The 23,690-nt window shown below is 38.9% G+C and overlaps 1 protein-coding gene across 1 annotated transcript in view; it reads right to left on the bottom strand.

Annotated features, from left to right (window-relative positions):
- Positions 1–23,690, bottom strand: part of LOC135215529 (NADH-ubiquinone oxidoreductase 49 kDa subunit-like) — a 198,304-nt gene that overhangs the window by 63,274 nt on the left and 111,340 nt on the right. The window contains 2 exon segments of the mRNA XM_064250359.1: positions 681–844; positions 22,385–22,572. Coding sequence (XP_064106429.1) covers positions 681–844; positions 22,385–22,572 — 352 coding nt within the window.

Below are 23,690 nucleotides of genomic sequence, written 5' to 3' on the forward strand. Positions count from 1 at the left end.
ACAAATTACTCATAAAATCTGTGATGTTTCTTAAAAATGTAAAATTGGAGTACAAAAAGGTTACAAACAACAGATAAAAAATAAAAACTGACAAATGTAACAAGAAGACTGCAAAATAGTTGGGGATTATAGACGCTGCAGGCAGTACCTCCAATACAGGAACAAAGTTCCAATCCAACCTAATCCACCTGCAGTGTGAGCCATACTGCCCAACTGAAGGGAACAAATATGTTCATCCCTCTATAACCAACATACCAAACACCAGTGGGGGGATAGGTGAAAGAAAATTTAGCATGTATTTGAAATTATAGAGCTCAATTTTCAATAACTTAAACATTGTGGTTAAAAGGTGCTTTCGACCATTGTAGGACACGATCACTAGGGTAAGAATGTCAGCTTTTTGACAACCAAAGAGGTAAAGTTTAGCTACAAAGGGAATTCTGACCGGTGGTCCAGGCCCCCCCATAGCAACATCACTGCCAGACATAAAATACATATAGTTCACTGGCACAACCACAGCATAGTATTAAATCAACTAACTGCACATCATCCGATACTAAATTTCAATGAACAGCTTGGACTCATGGTGCCCTTACAAATCAATGTGCCCTTATAATCTTCAAATGTTTCTAATACAAGCATCTGAGAGGTAAGGACAGCAATATCCTAAAATATCTTACCTGAATCCATAATTAAGAGCTTCCTCTGCTGTTACAGTTCCAATACCAATGACACGTTGTTTCCAAATGCGATTATTTGTAAGGACATCTTCAACTTCATCCAGCCTCTCACCAAATTTAGTGATAAATTCATAGATGTCATCCATTAGACCAACAGGAATGTCCTAAATGAAAAAAATTAAAAATACCATAAATGTACAATAAAATAAACTAATACAGTCATACCTCGATATCACGTGATTCAAGTTGTGCAAATTCACAGCCACGCAAATTTTTTATTGGAACCTAACTATAATTGTCATGGTACATAATTTTTTCTCAGACACGCACCATTTGCAAATCCTTGAGAAACTCAGCAAAACTGTTTACATTTAATTCTTACTTTTTGTGTAAATTAAATAATAATAAATGATATAAAAATAATTCTCTCTCTTACTGAGATAAGAGAATTTTTATACGTTTGTTTCATATAAATAAATGAGTTACCTAATATTAAGTGCTAATTTTCAAAAATTAATAAATAATACTAATATAAGAGTAATAATACATGTACTGTAATTACACACTTATGCATTTATATAGTAAATTATGTAAAATTTTAAACAAAAAAATATCATTCCTAATCTTCTCCCAAAAGTTTTGAAGCAAGGGGGAAGATGAATTTGTCAAATACAGTCAACCCTCGTAGATATGGACTAATAGGGGGAACAGGGAGTCAGTCTTAGCCACTTGTCCAGTTTAACCAGTGATACCTATGTATGAACCTATAAATATACTGTATTTTGTTATTTTTATAAAGAGTATGAATAACAAACCAATGTAGAAACATTTGTATTAAACCTCATAGTAAAAGATGAAAAATGAAGAATAAATCATAAAAATTATAGAATTCAGCCACTTCCGTAGATGCCTAGGGCAAGACATGAACACATACGTAATTGGGTGATCAAATATCAATATTGCAGCAAAAATATTTTTTTTCTTTTTTTGTTTTTTAAATTTTATTCGTTTATTAATTAATTTAATTATTATGTATTTACATTAAACATTAATGGGTGGGTAAAAAAAATCAATATCCAGCTCCTCAGACTGGGTAAACTTTGAGGTCGGCCAATTTACAGAGAGAAAAAAATAAAACACATCAATGGAAAGAGGAAGATATATAAATGCACATAGCGAAAGAAAAAATATTCTAAAACATTTTTCCTACCTTCCACGAAACACTGGAAATTACTATTTACAACCCCTTGTGGGGCCTCTTTTACAACACAATTGTATACAGCGGGCCCCCTGTATTCGCATTCTCCGGATTTGTGGACTCACACATTCGCGAATTTCACTCGGGAATGTTTCCCCGTATTATTCGCAGAAAATTCGCGCATTCGCGGCATTTTTCTATGAGAAATATCCACAAATTCATGGTTTTTTGATCAATTTCATCATAAAATGCACTTTTTGTGATAAAACTATTAAAAAAACCAAGTATGAAAATTTTTAGTGGTTTTTCTTGAGTTTTAATTAACCCTTAAACGCCGAAGGGGTAAAATAAAAATCATCTCCCATATGCCGAGGGGGTCTCGGAGTGAGCGCCGAAGCGGAAAAAATATTTTTTTTCAAAAAATCACAGCGCACTTAGTTTTCAAGATTAAGAGATCATTTTTGGCTCCTTTTTTGTCATTGCCTGAAGTATTATGCAACCATCAGAAATGAAAAAAAAATATGATTATCATATATAAATAATGCGATATATGAGAGCGCGAAAACAAAATTTCATATATAATTGTATTCAAATCGCGCTGTGAGATAAACGGTTAAAGCTAAAGAGTTAATTTCTTTTTTGTTGTATTATACACTAAATTGCAATCATTTTGGTATATAACACATTGTAAAACGATCAAAGCAAAACAGAGAAAATATTATCACAAAATGATGCATGAATTCGTAATGCTCGGATGTAAAAAAATGTTTTTTTTCAAAAATTCACCATAAATCTAAATATTGTTCTAGAGACTTACAATTTGTTTCAAAATGAAGATAAATGATTGAATATTACTATACTGTAAGAGTTTTAGCTTACAATTGCAGTTTTCAACCATTTCGGACGAGTTAAAAGTTGACAGAATGTTGAATTTTGTTATATATTTTTTTATATGCAAATATTTCAAAAATGAGAAAAGCTACAACCTTCAATTATTTTTTATTCTATTCTACATGAAATTGCACACATTTTCATATATAAAACTCTATGAAATGCCTAACATTAAATGGAGCAAATATTCCGAGAATGTGACGTACGCATTTCGGAGCTTTGCGGCGGAGAATCCGTGCACGGAGGGAAGGATTTTTTTTTTTTAATTCACAATAAATCTAAATATTGTGCTAGAGACTTCGAATTTGTTGCAAAATGAAGATAAATGACTGAATATTACTAGACTGTAAGAGTTTTAGCTTACAATTGCATTTTTCGACCATTTCGGTAGAGTCAAAGTTGACCAAACGTGGTTTTTTTTCTATTTATCACTGATTTATATGCAAATATTTCAAAAATTAGAAAAGCTACAACCTTCAATTATTTTTTTTGTATTCTACATGAAATTACGCACATTTTCATGCATAAACCTTTATGTAACGGCTAATTTAAAATGGTGCAAACATTACGACAATAACATGTATGATTTTTTCGGAAGAGTTACCGCGCGGACGTAAGGAAAATGTTTTTTTTTTCATAAATTCACCATAAATCGAAATATTGTGCTAGAGACTTCCAATTTGTTGCAAAATGAAGGTAAATGATTGAATATTACTAGAATTTAAGAGTTTTAGCTTACAATTGTGTTTTTCGACCATTTCGGTAGAGTCAAAGTTGACCGAAGGTTGAAATTTTGGCACTTATCGTTATTTATATGAAAATATTTCAAAACTGATAAAAGTTACAACCATGGGTTGTTTTTCGTTGTATTGTGCATGAAATTGCGCACATTTCCATATGTAACGGCTAATTTAAAATGGTGCAAACCTTACGACAATCGCACGTATGATTTTTTCGGAAGTTACCGCGCCGATGTAAGGAAAAAGTTTTTTTCATAAATTCACCATAAATTGAAATATTGTGCTAGAGACTTCTAGAGACTTCCAATCTGTTGAAAAATGAAGGTAAATGATTGAATATTACTAAAATATAAGAGTTTTAGCTTACAATTGCGTTTTTCAACCATTTCGGTAGAGTCAAAGTTGACCGAAGGTTGAAATTTTGGCACTTGTCGTTATTTATATGAAAATATTTCAAAACTAATAAATGCTACAATCATGAGTATTTTTTGGTTATATTCTACATATAATTGCGCACATTTTCATATATAATACTCCATGTAACGGCTAATTTAAAATGGTGCAAAAATTATGTCAAAGTGACGAAATAATTTCTGATATGTGTCACTGATACTTTTTAGCGCGATAAGAAAGAAATTCCCGCTTGCGCGCCTGCGTAACGATTGTAAACAAAACAACACCTTGATCCGTGAACTTCCAGCATCCCCCAAGGTGTGTGATTCAATAGGCTGTTTTTAGTGTTTTCATAGGGGTTCCAAACATTAGTGGATTCTAACTATTCACGGGGGGTGTGTGGTGTGTGTGTGTGTGTGTGTGTGTGTGTGTGTTGTGTGTGTGTGTGTCTGGTACGCATCCCCTGCAAATACGGGGGACCACTGTAATCTACCAACTTGTCTATGTTTTTTTTTTTTCTAATCAATAATTTTATTTTGTAAAATTACAATTACACCGCACTCAATATTAAAACAGATAAGAAATAACATCATTAACAAATTCCAAGCATATTTGTTGAAAAATATTTATGTAAATTTACCGAGAATGAAGATTCAGTAACTTTTTTTGTTTGTTCATGTTTTTTTCTGATTTTTCTTTGCACTTTTCTTTGCAAAATTACATTTATAACCAACATACTATTGTAAAAGACAAGAACTAATACCAACAGCAGCTCTTTGGTATTTATATGAGCAAATTTATGAAAAGATGTCACAAGAGACAGAGAAGCAGTACATTCCCCCTCCAAGTCAAAATCATACCAAGCTTGCATGAGCCACCAAGTAGTCTTGACTTTAGCCAGTGAAAAGTTGCCATTAGTGAATTTATGGGCTATATGAGTATTGGCACTAGGGTTTGTTTCCCTAGATCTTGGGATCCCGGACGATTTACAAGGGTTAATAATCCCGGGATATTTTTGCACCGGAATAAAATTAAGTACGAAAATAAGGAAAAATTTGACTGCAGGATGGTTGTGGATTTGTTGCTCTTTTTATATTTATATATACTGTACATACAGACAATCTCTGTCATTATCTGTATGATAATAATGAGATGTTTCTAGATTATGTCACTGTTTGATATTGATATAAAATACTTTATATTTTCTGTGAATTGTATTTTTTCCATCAACAGCATCTTGCTGGTTGCAAAATTGCAAGTTGCAACACTTTTGCAAGATAAGGCCTGTCACATAAATCTGTGGAGGGAAGATAAAGCGTCTGTTCTGGTGTTACCAGTTTATCACAATAGCTAAATCTATAGAGGACAGGGATATCTAACCGTGACAAAATAATCATGTACGAGTTTGCAGATTTGTGAATAGGAACATATTCCTTCTTTATCATGTTGATATGTAGTACTATACTGTTTACCTAATGCTTTATTTTGTATATTTGAGATGGTAATATGTGAAGCAGTCATATTCCCCCCCCCCCCCCCTCCCCGCCCCCCCCACCCCCCCCCCCCCCACACACACATATATATATATATATATAATATATACTATATATATATATATACATATATATATATATATATATATATATATATATATATATATATATACACATACATACATACATATATGTATAACTGAATCACAAAAGTTAGGAACATGATAAATCTATAAATAAAGGTATATGCCACGAGGGAAAATAAACAATGGAGTATCCGCGAGATCTTTCGATGTTCAAACGTCCTTTACTTAGCAGATGAAATGACATACATGAGGATATGACGGTACACGAAAGGTCGTATAACTGACAAATAGGGATTATAAAGAGATTGGTACCTAGAATCCGACATACCTGGAAGATGAGTAACCTTCCCAAACAAGGAAAAACATGGGTACAATTAAAAGTTTAAGACAATCTGCTTAGACACAAGGGCAAGACAATTAAAGGATTATTATAGGTGACAGCTATTCAGAACATTGGTAAACAAAAACATATTCACAATACATATTAAACATACATATACAACGAAGATATCTCTAAGGCAACTAATTTTTATTTAAGTCTGTAATTATATCTTTGAGGTTATTCTTAAACATGTTACAAATACAAGGGTCTAAATGAAACAGGCCACGACTAATATTGAAATTACAATGAGAAGTAAGTTAGTTGTATTAAAGCAGATTCTAAAAGATTTCATGATAAGACATCTTTTGACTTTGCAATTACTGAACTACCAATCCAATTTATTCGGTGGTTGTTTTTACTTAAATGAATGAATATTGCATTAGATGTTTGCCCAGTTTTTACAGAATATTAATGCTGGCTTAACCTTACTTCTAAGCCCTTGCTCAACTGTCAAAGATAAAATGAGGGACAATCCATACATGGAATTTTATATATTACATTGTTGCTTTCTCTGGGGCCATTTTTTATTAACGTTCCTTTTAGTGTGTTATTATAGGAAAAAACAAGGTTGACCTTAAAGGCCTTTAGTAATGATTTAATGGTTTCAAATCCGTTAAAATAAGGCAAACTGAGAATGTTCTTAATTTTCTTTCTCCATGTTACTTACACTTTAAAACATTTTGTGGGCTTTATTATAACAAATATCTAATTGGCTTTATTATAACAAATATCTAATATATGTGAAGGATAACATAAATCTTTCCCTATTTTTCTTATGTATTCAATTTCTTGTTCAAAATATTGGGGACTGACAATGAGCAATGCTCATAAAAACATAGAAAAAAAAAAAAATTGATATTTTTATGTTAAGATGGTGGCCTGAATAGAAATGAACATAAGTTAAGTGTTGTCGGTTTCCTATAAATACTAAATTTACATTGAAATGGTTCTCTATGTATCAAAACGTCTAAGAAAAGGGAGGCAATTGTCTTTTTCTAATTCTAGAGTAAACTTAATCGATGGTACCTGGTTATTTAATTTAGAGAGTAAATCATTTACATCAATACCGACAGGCAGAACAGCTAAAATATCATCAACATATCTACGTATACCACTTTACAAGAATATAAATGATATTAGGTGAGTAGCGTTTTTCAAAGAATTCAATGTACAGGTTTGAGAGGAGAGGCGATAAAGGGTTGCCCATTGCCATGCCAAATATTTGTTGATAAAATTCACCATTGAATATAAACTTACAAACACAATTGCACAACCTAGTGAGTGAAATAATGTGACTTATAGGTAGAGGTAATTCATGCTGAGTTAGTTCATTACTAAGATATTCTAAAATAGAGTCTATAGGGACTTTAGTAAAAAGAGAACATACAACAAAACTAACGAATCTATCAGTGGGGCAAAGAGTAATTTTGTTTAATTCATCAACTAAATCTAGAGAATTATATATATGAGAATCGGAGATGGTTCCAAATAACAGGGACAAGATCTTAGTGATATATTTCGAAAGTTTACATGAAATTGAACTTACATATATATATATATATATATATATATATATATAGTATATATGTATATATATATATGATATAATATATATGTATATATATATATATATATATATATCTATATATATATATATATATATATATATATATATATATATATATATATATATATATATATAATATATATATATATATATAATGCAGAGAGAGCAGGAGCAGGAACAAACATGGCGAAGGATTACAATTTATTCCAACGCATTTCGCAATCAGCAGAATGCATTTTCAGGGTCTGTATAATAAATAATGACCAATATAAATTAAATTGATTTAAAAATTGTCTAAAAATTATTTACAAACTAGTTAAAATGGAAACCGAAACTTCACACACATAAAAATACACTAACAATTGACAAGACAACACGAGAAATTAAAAGCACATACATTAACCCTTAAATGCCGAGCCGCTATTTCCCAAAGTGCCTTCCGTATGCCAGCGGGGTTCAGGAGTTAGCACTGAAGTGGAATTTTTTTTTTTTTTTTTTTTTTTTTTAAATCACAGCACGCTTAGTTTTCAAGATTAAGAGTTCATTTTTGGCTCCCATTTTTGTCATTGCCTGAAGTTTATTATGCAACCATCAGAAATGAAAAACAATATCATATCATATATAAATATTGGAATATATGACCACAAAAATTTTTTTTATATATAATTGTATACAAATCGCTGTGAGCAAAATGGTTAAACCTAATGCGTTAATTTTTTGTTGTTGTATTGTACACTAAATTGCGATTATTTTGGTATATATAAAAATTGTAAAAAGATCAAAGCAACATAAAGAAAATATTATCACAAAATGATGCATGAATTCGTAATGTGCGGACATAAAGTTTTTTCAAAAATTCACCATAAATCAAAATATTGTGCTAGAGACTTCCCATTTGTTGCAAAATGAAGGAAATTGATTGAATATTACTAGACTGTAAGTCTTTTAGCTTACAATTGTAGTTTACTACCATTTCGGTTGCGTTAATCGCGTTAAAGTTGACCGAAGGTCAAATTTTTTCTATTTATCGTGATTTATATGAAAATATTTCAAAACTGATAAAAGCTACAACCATGAGTGTATTCTACATGAAATTGCACACATTTTCATATATAAAACTTTAAGTAACGGCTAACATAAAACGGTGCAAACATTACGACAAACTGACGAAAGAATTTCTGAGATTTTCGGCAGTTACTGCGCGGACGTAAGGAAAAAGTGTTTTTCAAAAATTCACCATAAATCGAAATATTGTGCTAGATTTTCCAATTTGATGCAAAATGAAGGTAAATGATTGAATATTACTAGAATGTAAGAGTTTTAGCTTGCAATTGCATTTTTCGACCATTTCAGTCGAGTCAAAGTTGACCGAAGGTGAAATTTTGGCACTTATCGTGATTTATATGAAAATATTTCAAAACTGATAAAAGCTACAACCATGGGTTGTTTTTGGTTGTATTCTACATGAAATTGCACACATTTTCATATATAAAACTTTATGTAACGGTATTTCAAGGTTTTAATCAGAGCTCAGAAAACGAAAAATTAAGAGAAAAGAACAGTGTTGTAGATGATAGCCTCTCCAAAGATTTTTCAGAACGAGTAGCCTAATGACAGATTTCTGTTTTGGCACGGGTGGGTGAGTGAATGGAGAAGTGCAAGTGTTTAACTGGATTAAAGCTTTATGCAGAATTGTTCCCCTGCTGTTTAATTCTTGTTTCTCTTTAGAAAAAAATAAAATCAGTTCATTTAATTTTTTCTTTTGGGGGAACATGTCATGGTAATCGCTCTATAGTGAAGTAAAACATATTAAAAGAAAGGAAAATGGATTTTCTTCAAGTAGGTCTGCACAAAGAGGCATTCGCGCACGTGTGAAGGCGCCTGTTCTCTTGATTGTTCTAGAATTGTCAGGTGAGGTATGGAACTCAACAGGCGCCGGCACGTCGTGAGGAAGGCAGCATATTATGATGCAATATTTCGTCGAGAACCTTCTAAGAGGTTTTTTGTCATCTCGGGAGCCTGTGACGTTCGCTGGTAAGCCCCGCCCCCAGGTTACCGTATATATATGACTGACGAAGTAGCAGAGATCATGAGATCATCAGTGAGAGACCAGCAGAGATCAGATCATCAGTGAGAGACCAGCAGAGCAACAGAGATCATCAGAGAGAGACATGAGGAGAAGAAACAGACGAAGAATAAGAGAAAAAGGCATACGAGAGTTTGATCAGAATCTGGTCAAGTCGTCGTCAGGGAGTGGACGACCGCGATATTTCAATGTTGAGCAAGCCTTCAGAGAAGAAACGTTCTACAAGAGGTTTCGAGGAGTTCCTGTCCTTCGAGTATCAAGAATAGACGTTTTCTGCAATACGGAGTCAAGAAGATGTCTGAGGTTACAGTTCTCCTTTTGCGAAGCCATCGCTTCGAGCATTGATTTCCGACAGCTGAAAAACTTGCCAGGAAGTATTTTCATTACCTCACTGTTTCTCCAGTTCATGCAGTGTAAGATTTTACTTTTGTTATGTAAACAGGAGAAACCATTCTGCATTTATCTTTGTTAGAAAGCTTGTAAATAAACCTTTGTTCTGTTAGTGTTTCTTTCTATATTTGTATCCCCAGTTTCAACTGTTGGTGTTGAATTCTTTTTGTTTATTATATATCGAACTTGTAGCGGACCTCTCGTTGTCCGTGTGTTACGGTGTCGGAGATCTCAGAGACAATGTTACGGTGTCGAAATATCCTGGCCAAGGGTTGACACAATGTTACGGCCTCTGAGAGAGGTCCGCTTCAGGTTCATTATGAAATTATAAAAAAAAAAATATTTCAACACCAACAGTTGAAACTGGGGATACGAATATAGAAAGAAACACTAACACAACAAAGGTTTATTTACAAGCTTACTAACATACGTAAATGCAGAATGGTATCTCCTATTTACATAAAAAGATAGAATCTTACACTGCATGAACTGGGGGAACAGTGAGGCAATTCAAATACTTGCTAGTCAATTTGGCAATTCGACGCGCTGGCTTCATAAATGTAGAGCGGCAAAATGCAGTCGTCCTCTTGACTCCGTATTGCAGAAACTAGTCTACTTGAAAGGCAGGAACTCCCCAACTCCTGTAGCAGGACCTTTTCTTCTCTGAAGTCTGCTTGATGTCGAGAAAACACGGCCGTCCACTCCTGAAGACGACTAGACCAATATCCGACCAACTCTCGAACAACTCTTCTTTTGATTGATACTTCGTCGGTTCCTTCGTCTCTAGTCTCTCTCTGACGATCACTGCTGCTGATCTCTCACTGATATTCTGACCAGTGGCTCTAACTGAGGATATCTCTCTGTGACTAACTGGAAATCTCTCTTCTACGATCTCTCTCTCTTACGATCACTGCTCTCCAAAGTTCGTTCGTCGTATTTATACGGCATCCTGGGGGCGGAGCCTACGGCGAGCGTCACAGGTTCCCGAGATTGCTAGAATTTCTTAGATGAATCTAGACGAGGTATTGCATCAGAAATCGCGGCGTTTCTCATGTCACATTGGCGCGTTTTTGCGCTCCACAACACGCCCAACGATTCCAGAACAGCCGCGAGAAAAAGGTGCCTTCAACACGGGCGCGAAAACCTCCTTACTGCCGAACTTCTCGAAAATGCGTTCTCCTTTCCTTTAACTTCCTTTGCTATGAAGCAATTACCATCACACGCCCCCCCAAAAGAGAAAAAAGATGAAATCAATTGATTTTATTTTTTTCTAAAGAGGAACAAGAATTATATAAACAGCGGGGAAACAATTCTGCATAAAGCTTTAATACTTTTTCATCCACTCAACTACTCGTGCCAAAACAGAAAACGGTCATTAGGCTACTCATTCTGAAAAAACTAGAGAGGCTATCTGCTATAACATTATCCTTCTCTCTTACTATTACCGTTTTCTGAACTCTGATTAAAACTTATAAATACTAAAACACCTCTTGTGTTTTTCTGAAAACTAATCTCACTCAGTAACACTGTAACACGGGCGGAGGCCACGGCACGGGGCGTTGTTTATAATTCTGAAGCAAATTTATATTAATTTCCTTTGCTCTACTCTTACCCACATTAATTCTATAATGTATACTTCCCCTCTCCTCTAACACTGAATAAAGACCTTCGTACTTATAAGGTAAAAATGGACTTTCTCTCGCGACTAGTAATAAAACTTTATCTCTTACCCACAAACTTCTCTTGTTTGATCTCAGATCAAGCTTTCCTTCAGTTCCCCCTTGACTTCCGTTCGGGTTTTTTTCGCTAAGTGCCAAGCGCTTCCGTTCTCCTTCGCTAGTTGCCAAACATCTCTTAGATTGTTTTTATAATACTAAAGATTAGTTATGCAATCATCTCTACCCTTACTTCTAGGCAAAGGTCCGAACATATTTATAAATACATTCTCTAAAGATTCGCCTACTGAAGGAATATTACACAACTGAACTCTAGGAATTACTTGAATCAGTTTCCCGGCAATTTGATATTCAGGACAGCTTAAAGCATACCTTGTCACGTCATTTTTCATCTTGGGCCAAAAGTACGCCCTACTAATAGACCTGAAAGTTTTATTTACTCCCAAATGTCCTTGCTCATCGTGTGCTAACTTCAAAACTAGTTCACGAAACTTCCTAGGAACTACTAATTGTTCTGTGACTTCCCCTTTACTACCTGACTTCGGTCGAACATAACGACACAAAACTTCGTCCTTTAAACAAAAAGTTTCCTTACACACATCATCGAGATCATCAGCCAGCTCACATTCAAAAATTCGGGTTAGTGTCTCATCCTCTCTCTGCAACTTGACTAGCTCATCCTTATCCAAAATGTTAGAGCCTAATTCACCACCATAACTAGTACTAGATACTGGTACATTTACTTGCTACTCTCGTCAACGAGAGTTAGGTCTCTCAGCCACACTCATGCCAAGATCAACCTCGCTACCTCTATCACACACGTTCGAATCCATGAACTTACTCACGTTCAAATCCACGAACTTACTCACGTTCGAATCCACGAACTTACTCACGTTCGAATCCACGAACTTATTATGACCATAGTCTACGTCTGTATCTAAACCCGACCTAGTTACTACCATTTCAGGCACTGGAACATTCCTCACAAAAGGATTCACATTCTTGGATAAAGCTAAGTCGTTAACGACAATAATGTCGTTAACGACAATAATGTCAACGCCTTCAACGGGCAAACTGTCCACAACTGCAAGTTTTACTTCTCCTGACACTACCTGACTTTCTAAATTCAACTTCAACAAAGGACAAAGAACACAAGTGTTAGGAAATCCACCTAACATGACTTTCTCTTCCATATTGATTTCTGCCCTGTTTGGCACACACTCACTCCTTATCAGTGAGACAGCTGCACCTGTGTCTCGAAGCAAGACTACTTCTCTCGAATCTACTCCTCCAAGAGAGGAAACTACACCTTCTGACAGAAATTCACCAAAAACTTTCCTAGTTTCTCTCATCACATCATCCCTACTTGATGAAAGGTTAACTAGAGATACTGGTTTCTTACTGTCCTTCCTTTCTACTGCACAATTCCTCGCTAAATGCCCTTTCCCATTACATCGGAAACAAGTTAATTCTGAGCCACTAGATGCCATTCTACTCTTACAAACCTTAGACGTATGACCAGGTTTTCCGCATGTATAACAGGAATAGTCACTTCTACTCGCATTGCTATTACTAGGACTGAAACCTTTACTGCTTTGTATTCTACCAGACGAAGGATCATTTCGTTTCTTACTAACACTCAAATTATGAGTTAGACTATATTCGTCAGCTAGCCTAGTTGCTCCTGCAAAAGATACTTCTTGCCTATCCTCTATATAAAGTTTAATCTTTGAAGTTTTCTAACAACACTAAGTTCTTCAAACTATCAAAATCCTCAACCTTAGCAGAAGTTAACCAATCAAAAAACAGCCTATCTAACTTCTTACCGTATTCTACATACGTAATATTTTCATCCTTTCTCAAGTTTCTAAATTTCTTACGATACGCCTCTGGTACTAGCTTGTACGCGCTAAGAAGAGTTTCTTTCACGATATCGTAATTATCACATTCCTCCTTAGACATGCAACTATACACAGTAAGTGCCCTACCACTCAAAACCGACTGCAAATATAAAGTCCACATTTCTTTAGGAGAACCTACTCGTTCCATTAACTTCTCAAAACACATGAAATGTCGTAACATCTTCCTCGTCGAACTTTGGTACTAATTTCAGCACTGTACTCATACCTAATGTTTCAGCTCCGTTTTCGATTTCGCCTGTCCGACTGTTACGAGTATACTTTCCCTTAACCAAGCAATTTCCAACTCATGCATACGTTCTTTCTCTCTCTCTCTTCCTGTTCATGCATACGCTCTTTCTCTCTCTCTTCCTGCTGCATTACCAACATTTCTCTCTCTTGCTGCATTTTCATTGCTTCTCTCTCTTGCTGCATTTTCATTGCTTCTCTCTCTTTCTCTTGCTGCATTTTCATTACTTCTCTCTCAGCCAATCTTTCATCTCTCTCATACTTTTCCCTTTCTTTCTTCTCAACATACTCACAGAGATCATTCCCCTCTAGACCTAGTAGCTTACCCGACTCAGTAAACTCTTTCACCATCTCACTCATTCTGATTCTTTCTATATCCTCCCTGTTTCAAACTGTTAAAGTGTTGATAGCCTAAGCAAGGTCGCCACAATGTTACGGTGTCGGAGATCTCAGAGACAATGTTACGGTGTCGAAATATCCTGGCCAAGGGTCGACACAATGTTACGGCCTCTGAGAGAGGTCCGCTTCAGGTTCATTATGAAATTAAAAAAAAAAATATTTCAACACCAACAGTTGAAACTGGGGATACGAATATAGAAAGAAACACTAACACAACAAAGGTTTATTTACAAGCTTACTAACATACGTAAATGCAGAATGGTATCTCCTATTTACATAAAAAGATAGAATCTTACACTGCATGAACTGGGGGAACAGTGAGGCAATTCAAATACTTGCTAGTCAATTTGGCAATTCGACGCGCTGGCTTCAAGGCAAAATGCAGTCGTCCTTTTGACTCCGTATTGCAGAAACTAGTCTACTTGAAAGGCAGGAACTCCCCAACTCCTGTAGCAGGACCTTTTCTTCTCTGAAGTCTGCTCGACGTCGAGAAAACACGGCCGTCCACTCCTGAAGACGACTAGACCAATATCCGACCAACTCTCGAACAACTCTTCTTTTGATTGATACTTCGTCGGTTCCTTCGTCTCTAGTCTCTCTCTGACGATCACTGCTGCTGATCTCTCACTGATATTCTGACCAGTGGCTCTAACTGAGGATATCTCTCTGTGACTAACTGGAAATCTCTCTTCTACGATCTCTCTCTCTTACGATCACTGCTCTCCAAAGTTCGTTCGTAGTATTTATACGGCATCCTGGGGGCGGAGCCTACTGCGAGCGTCACAGGTTCCCGAGATTGCTAGAATTTCTTAGATGAATCTAGACGAGGTATTGCATCAGAAATCGCGGCGTTTCTCATGTCACATTGGCGCGTTTTTGCGACAACAACACGCCCGACGATTCCAAAACAGCCGCGAGAAAAAGGCGCCTCCAACACGGGCGCGAAAACCTCCTTACTGCCGAACTTCTCGAAAATGCGTTCTCCTTTCCTTAAACTTCCTTTGCTATGAAGCAATTACCATCACACCGTGACATTAGTGGAGACCTTGCTAGGCTATTCGGCACCATAACAGTTTGAAACAGGGAGAATATAGAAAGAAACACCTTCAACATTTTGTAATCCTAAGCACCTCTTGTGACAAAAATGATATTGTTAAGATACAATAAAGTTTGTTCATACTTACCTGGCAGATATATATATATAGCTGTATTTCTCCGAAGTCCGACAGAAATTTCAAAACTCCCGGCACAAGCAGTGGTCGGCCAGGTGGTTAGTACCCATTCCCGCCGCTGGGAGGCGGGAGTCAGGAACCATTCCCATTTTCTATCCAGATTTTCTATTCCCACTGTCTCCTGAGGGGAGGTGGGTGGGTACTTTGATTATATATATCTGCAGTAAAGTTTAACAAAAAACTTTTTTGTTTATTGTATCTTAACAATATCATTTTGTTCATGAAACTTACCCAGCAGATATATATATAGCTGAATCCCACCTTTGAAGGTAGGGAGAGACAGAAAAGGATTTTGGAAACACATTACATGCAGATGATAGACATCTTGGTTCCTTACCTGTTAGCATAGTTGACTTCGTGATTACTGTCACCCAAGTCTGCTATTGCTTTACTAGAGTCTCCAGCAAGGTAGTGACCTATATAGCTGGTGAGTTCTAGATGATCTGTCAACGGGAGCGTGACCACAATGTGACTAGACCATTTTGACCATACTATGAGGGCAACGAAGCAAAAAACCACCACCTGACCAGCCTAACAAATTCAATTCCCACATTAATTAGGCTAAAGGAAAGGAAGTCCGGCTCAGGCGGGTGACCTTACAACCATAAATCAATATGAACCTTTAAAAAACTCACCTACCCATTTTCTACAGGGTAGGATGAGTGCTACTTCCTGCCCCCAACAAAGTGTCTGCGGCGACGTATGGTCCAAGCGCATAACAGTTCTCGTATGTCGTCTTCACATCCCGCAGGTAGTGTGAAGCGAACACCGAGTTGCTGCACCAAAAAGTGGCACTCAGAATGTCATTGAGTGCCATATTCTTTTGGAAGGCTACCGAGGTAGATATAGCCCTCACTTCGTGGGCATTCACTTTCAACAGCTTAATATCACTGTCTTCGCAAGATGAATGCGCCTGTCTAATGGTGTTCCTCAAGAAGAATGCCAGAGCATTCTTCGACATAGGTAACTCTGGTCTCTTGACCGAACACCATAAGTTGTTAGAAGGACCTCGACATTCCTTCGTACTCCGCAAATAAATCTTTAGAGCCCTGACAGGACACAGGACTCTCTCTGGTTCTCGTCCAATGATTTCCCCCATACCCTTAATCTCAAAACTTCTGGGCCAAGGTTGGAAGGATTCTCATTTTTAGCTAGAAACGTCGGGCTTAATGAGCAGACTGCATTATGCCCCTTAAATCCAATATGCTTGCTAAAAGCTTGAATTTCGCTAACCCTCTTCGCCGTCGCCAGAGCGGTTAGGAAAACAGTTTTCTTAGTAAGATCTCTTAACGATGCATTTTGAAGCGGTTCAAACCGACTGGACATTAGGAATTTAAGGACTACGTCCAAATTCCAAGACGGTAATTTAGGTTGAGGAATCTTTGTAGTTTCGAAAGACCTTAATAGATCGTGAATGTCTGTCATTTACCAAATCAATTCCTCTATGTCTAAAGACTACAGATAGCACACTTCTGTAGCCTTTGATTGTCGAGACCGCAAGCTTCAAGTCGTTCTTTAGGTAAAATAAAAAGTCCGCTATTTAGCTCACAGAGGTCGTGGTAGAGGAAATGCCCTTCCTTCTGCACCAACTCTTAAACGTAGCCCACTTTGATTGGTACACTGCAAGAGTGGAAACCCTTCTTGCATTGGCAATAGCTCTTGCCACAGGTCTTGAAAAACCTCTTGCTCTGGCCAACTTTTTGATAGTCTGAATGCAGTCAGACTCAGAGCGGGGAGGTTTTTGTGGTACCTCTCGAAGTGGGGCTGTTTGAGTAGATCTGCCCTCGAAGGCAGTGTCCTCGGGAAGTCTACTACGAAGGACATGACCTCTGTGAACCATTCTTTTGTCGGCCAGTAAAGGGCGATTAACGTCATTCTCGTCCCTTCTGAAGTCTCAAATTTTCTCATCACTTCTCCTAGGATCTTGAACGGGGGAAAGGCGTAAAGATCCATCCCTGTCCAGTCCCAGAGAAGGGCATCTATTGCTATTGCTCCCGGATCGAGCACCGGGGAGCAGTACAGCGAAAGCCTCTTTGCTCTTGATGTCGCAAAGACGTCTACTAGAGGACGTCCCCACAACTTCCACAGCTCTTGGCCCACCTCCTGATGTAGAATCCACTCAATCGGCAGCAGTTGACCTTGCCTACTGAGGAGATCCGCACGGACGTTCTCCACGCCTGCAACGAATCTCGTCAGAATCGTTACGTTTTGCGTTTCCGCCCACAACAAGATCTCTCTCGCTAGGTTGAACAATGATCGAGAGTGAGTCGAGTCCCTCCTTGTTTTTTGATGTATGCCAGAGCTGTGGTGTTGTCCGAATTTATCTGAACTATCTTGTGTGAGACTTTGTCTTCGAACAATTGTAGAGCCAAGTATATGGCCGCTAGTTCTTTGAGATTTATGTGCCAGTACACCTGTTCCCCTCTCCAGGTGCCTGACACTTCTTCCCCCCCCCATAGGTGTGAAACCCCACCCCCCCCGTGTTGGATGCGTCGGAGAACAACACTAGGTCGGGGCTCTGAAGTTTGAGGGATACTCTTCGTTATTTAAAGGATCGAGCCACCACTTTTAGGTGATCCTTTACTTCTCTCGGAATTCTTAAAATTGCATCTAAATTTTCTTTGTCCTTCCAATTCTCCTTCGGGAAAAACTGGAGAGGTCTGAGATGTAGTCTCCCCAAGGAAACACTTCTCCAGCGAGGAAATGGTCCCCAGCAGACTCATCCATTCCCTCACCGAGCATGATTCTTTCCTTAAGAAGACTGATATTTTGTCTAATCCTTGTTGTTGACGTCCCTGGGACGGAAAAGCTCGAAAAGCCACTGAATCCATCTGAATCCCCAGATACACGATGAACTGTGTGGGGATCAGTTGTGACTTTTCGAAAATTCACCAGAAGTCCAGGGAACTTCGCTAGAGTTAAGGTTGATTTGAAGGTCCTTCAGACACTTTTCTTTCGATGATGCTCGAATGAGCCAGTCGTCTAGATATAGAGAGATCCTGACGTTTGCAAGATGAAGCCACCTCGCCACATTCTTCATTAAAACTGTGAAGATCATTGGTGCCGTACTCAATCCGAAGCAAAGAGCTCTGAATTGGAAAACTCTTCCCTTCATGACAAAACGCAGATACTTCCTCGATTGGTGATGAATCGGGACGTGGAAATATGCGTCTTGAAGGTCTAATGACACCATCCAATCGCCTTGTCTTAAGGCCCCAAGCACTGACTGAGGTGTCTCCATCTTGAACCTCTGTCTCTCTATATAAAGATTTAGACTGCTCACATCTAAAACTGGCCTCCAACCTCCCGACTGTTTCGGTACCAGGAATAACCTGTTGTAGAAACCCGGGGATTGAAGGTCGTCTACCTGTTCTATTGCCTTCTTCTCGAGCATTTGTTCGAGCAGATTGAACAATATCTGTTGTTTTTCCAGCTGGTACGAAGGTGATAGATCCCTGGGCGTCGTGCACAGCGGAGGCGACTTCAGGAATGGTATTTTGTATCCTCGCTCGATGACATTGAGCGACCAGGTGTCCGCCTCTATCTTTCTCCAGGCTTTTGCAAATAACTGAAGCCTGGCTCCTACTGGTGCATGAAGGACTACATCCTCATTTCCTACCTTTGGGTTTAGACGGGGCTCTACCTCTGGAAAGGCCTCTTCCTCGAGGAGGAGGTCTCGAGGAAGCCCCACCTCGAAAGGGCTTTATTTTCTTGGAAAACTGTGTTCTTGCAGAAGCCGAAGGAACTACAGGACGTCTATAGAGGATTGCGCTAAGAGGTCCTGAGTAGCTTTTTCTTGAAGACTGCCGGCTACATCTTTAATCACAGTCTGGAGAAAGAGATGGTTCGAGAGAGGGGCGAAAAGCAAATCTACCCTCTGTGCTGGAGATACTGACTTTGCAGTGAATTTGCAGTAGAGAGCTCTCTTTTTTAAGAGCCCTGCACAAAAATGCGAAGCTAATTCCTCTGAACCATCTCTGACGGCCTTATCCATACACGCAAGAACGCTGGATAGCTCCCCCAGGCTAACTGAATCTTGACTACGAGCCTTTGTGTCTAGCAGTCCCAAGCACCCGTCCAAGAAATTGAACACTTCTTTTGTCCGAAAAAGGCCTTTAAGATGGTGGTCCATTTCAGCAGGAGTCCACGCTACTTTTGCTGACGAAAGGAGAGACCTCCTTGGTGCGTCGACTAGACTGGAAAAATCACCTTACGCAGATGCGGGAGCTCTTAAACCAACATCTTCGCCTGTCTCGTACCAAATGCCTGCCTTGCCGCATAGTCTTGAAGGAGGCTGGGCAAAAGAAGACTTTCCCTGTGCTTTCCTCGACTCCATCCAATCTTGAACCTTTATGAAAGCTCTTTTAGTTGAAAGAGACTTCGTCATCTTAACAAAACCAGAAGTCTTGCTGGTTTTCGACAATGAAAACTGAGAAGGAGGAGAGCGAGGAGCTGCGGGTTGGAATTCGTCTCCAAAAGAAGCCCGAAGCAAGCGAACTAATACTTGATAATCAGAAGAAACTGACGTAGAAGGTTGATCCTCGTCTGTTTCTTCTGACATATTACTCAATCCTCCTTCTTCTGTAGAAGCGGCAGAGGGGTCTCCCGAAGAAGGTGGTAGAAGCCCTTTCGGTCCAATCTTTGATGAAGAGCGCTGCTGTGACGTACTAGGTGCGTTCTGTATATTAGTATCCATGGGTTCAGGAATAGAAGTGCTTGTTTCCTGAACAATCTCTTGATGGGAGTCTCTACAAATGTTAGAGTGTAGGTGAGCGTCCGGACAAATATCACGTGAGGCCTGATGAGTGTCCAACAAAACGTCATTCATAACATCTGTACAGGTGTTCGTAAACTTGTCACACTCGGCGTCCATCCAAGCGCCACACCTGGCGTCCAGCCGAGCGTCACGCTTGACGTCCAGCCGAGCGTCACGCCTAGCGTCCAGCCGAGCGTCACGCTTGACGTCCGACGGACGTCACGCTTGACGTCACGCTTGGCGTCCATATAAGCATCCAGCTTAGCGTCCATATCCTGATTCTCAGCTTGCAAACCACCTTGCTTCGCAGCAGAAAGAACGTCAATCTTCGAATAAAGCGAGCCCCTATGAGAAGAGAGGGGAACGCTTCGAAGAGTAGGGCGAGTTTTCTTCCTCTCGATATACGAATCTTTCGGAGGAAATTCCTCGCGCTCTTTACCCAGCTGCAAGTGAGATGCACGAAATCTAGAGGGCGTAGCCACTGGTGAAAGAAAAGAGCGATCCGAAGAAGCGGGAGACCGCTTAGATCTTTTGATCGGCAATCTATCATCTTTTTTTCTACGACGCGGTTCTACCTCTCTCTCAGCCAGCAACGAAGCAAGTTGTTGTTGCATCGAACGGATGACTCTTTTAGTTGGAGACGATTCCTTTTCAGGTGAAAAGCTGATCCTGTGAGAAGGCGAGGGGCAGCCCTATTCCTTCTCACACGAACCGACTCAGTTCTCTTCTTGGAGCGACTGGGGCGCTCAAAGGCGTCATCGTCGGATGACGTCCTGGTTCTCTTTTGTGGCGTCAATGCCGCAAAACTCTCTGGTGAAGACCGCAAAGCAGCAGAAGAGAAAGGACGTGAAGCGTCCTCCTCCCTGAGACCAAAAACGCTGGCCGCCTGTGCGACAACTTGCGTCTTTGCTCTCTTTTGCGGTGGAGAGTATTCCACATAAAAAGGCACAGCCCGCAAAGCAGAAGGAGCGAAAGGACGTTCCGCGTCCTCCTCTGAGAAACTACTGACGACGGCCGCCTGTGTGACATCTGACGTCTTAGTTCTTTTCAGAGGACGCGAGTGTCCCCCAAAGCTACAACAACTTTGCGGGGAGGACGCCTCCGAAGACGAAAAGCACTCGTGGAGGATACGCGCACGAGCGCGCTCTTTGGCAGCCTGGAGATCGTCGACAGGATCTGCCGAAGGGACGCCAGATCGGTGGGGGTTCCCCGTAACCCTCCTTCAGCTTTCGACATGTCCGTCTCCCTGGTCCTGGGAGTTCGACAGAGGTCTAGGCCTAGAGGCATTATAGGGTCGATCTGACGCCCCCTCCACAACACTGGGGGCACTTTCACTGCACTTCACTTCATTAACAATGCTTTTACCCTCCAAAGCGAGCACTTTAGATTCTAGATTTCGTAATGACTCTAGAATCGTAGATAGGGCATTGACCTCCACAGATTTTTCAGGGCCCGAAGGCACAACAGATTTAGGTGTTGCACAAACTACTGAAGGAATAGTAGGAGAAACCTTACTACCCTTACTTCTACTGACTGATGCACTCCTGGAGGAAGACCTCCTTATCCTATCGCGCTCCCATTTTCGCACATAGGATTCATAAGCCTTCCAACCTGAATCAGACAGACATTCACACTCCTTACAGCGGTCATCTATTACACACACATGGTCTCTACAATTCGTGCATACTGTGTGTGGGTCTACCGAACCTTTCGGTAGCCTCACCTTACAACCTTCCATACAACACACTCTGGTGCTAGTTGAACTAGTCCCAGACATCTTAGTTAAAGAAAAAACCAAACCAAATTCAAAATCGAATACACTATCAGCGTATGCCTAGTCACGATCCACGTTCAATAACCAAAAGACAAATGGAATACTTAAGTAACAAAGAAGTTTCGAAAATCCTAGACGGAGGTACTGAAAACAGTTGTTATCAGCACCGGCGACAGAAAAAAATCTGGATAGAAAATGGGAATGGTTCCTGACTCCCGCCTCCCAGCGGCAGGAATGGGTACTAACCACCTGGCCGACCACTGCGTGTGCCGAGAGTTTTGAAATTTCTGTCGGACTTCAGAGAAATACAGCTATATATATATCTGCTGGGTAAGTTTCATGAACAAAAGGCATAATTTCCAAAAATGAATTATTAAATAAATTTCTTTCTTAACCATTTTCTTGTTTCTAAATAATTTTGTTTCCCTTAGTACACACAAACACAATTGCTGTTCTTTAGTGGTTGTACAGGTAACACAACAGTATTCACTTACAAAAGCAACTCCTCCAGGACGAACATAGGCAGCATGAAGTCGAGCACCAGAGGCTCTCTCATAAAATTCCATCATCTTCTCACGTTCCTCAAACAGCCACAGGAAGGGAGTTAAAGCGCCAACATCCAAGGCATGAGTTCCCAAGAACATGCAGTGGTTCAAGATACGTGTGATCTCCCCAAACATAGCTGGAATATTAATTGCCGATGAATCACAGGTAACGTGAAATTTTTAAAATAAAATAATGTTTTGTATGTACTTACCAAGTAATTACTTAAGAATTTCTAACTTGACAGCAGCTTAAATTTTGAAAATTTGCAGTAGAAATTGTCTTTGTTTATGTAGATGACTACAGTAGAGCCTCGATAATCGCAGGGAATAGGGCCCAGAACCTCCCGTGATAAGTAAATACCCATGTTATCCTGGTTACACCCCCTCAAAAATTGCTAAAAACTGCCTACTTTAATAGTTAACCCAGCCGAGACCACTATTCAAATGTTTATAACTGCCTACTTTAGTTCAAACAACAAATATGTCTTCAACTATCACCTTAAACTAAATTCAAGACAGTTTCAAAGTTATTTTACAACAACAGCCTTAAAAATATATGTACAGTGGTACCTCGACATACGAAAGGCTCAACTTACGAAAAAATCGAGATACGAAAGCAAATACGAAAAATTTTACGGCTCTACATACGAAAATTGCTCAAGTTACGAAAGGTTGTTGCTGTAAAGTCCCGAGATTCGCCCAGACCACCGAGAACAATTTTAAAACTAGCGCCCCGCCAACTGAGTAAACTCCCCACCATCCTCCCACTCTCCCATTGGTTCCTGATGCTAGTCACCCCCTAAGATCCTGCTCTTCTATTGGTCAGCATCTACCCCTTGTGCTTTATGTATTCTATTGGTAAAAGGATGCTGTAAATTGAAAAACTTATTCATGCAATACATTTAATAACAAAAAACATTAGTTAAAGATAGAATAAAGAATAGAAATGAATGGTTATTATACTGTTTGGTAGTTTTAGTAGTTGAAGAGAGATAATGAAAATTTATGGCTTACTGTGTATACTAGGAAAAGTGATTGCTTGGCGATCGTTCGGTACTCGTAAGTGCTGGATGTAAACTGAAGTTTGGAAGCTTTTTTTTTTGTTTGTTTATTATAGTTAATGGTTACTTAATAATTATTTGAAATGAGTACATGCAATACATTTAATAAAAAAAATTGTGAATTAGCTATCATAAAATATAAAATAAATCAGACTGCTATCATTGAAGCCAACAAATATGACAATTTGTCGAAA

The sequence above is a fragment of the Macrobrachium nipponense genome, chromosome 19, assembly GCF_015104395.2.
Source record: "Macrobrachium nipponense isolate FS-2020 chromosome 19, ASM1510439v2, whole genome shotgun sequence".
Taxonomy (NCBI): Eukaryota; Metazoa; Arthropoda; class Malacostraca; order Decapoda; family Palaemonidae; genus Macrobrachium; species Macrobrachium nipponense.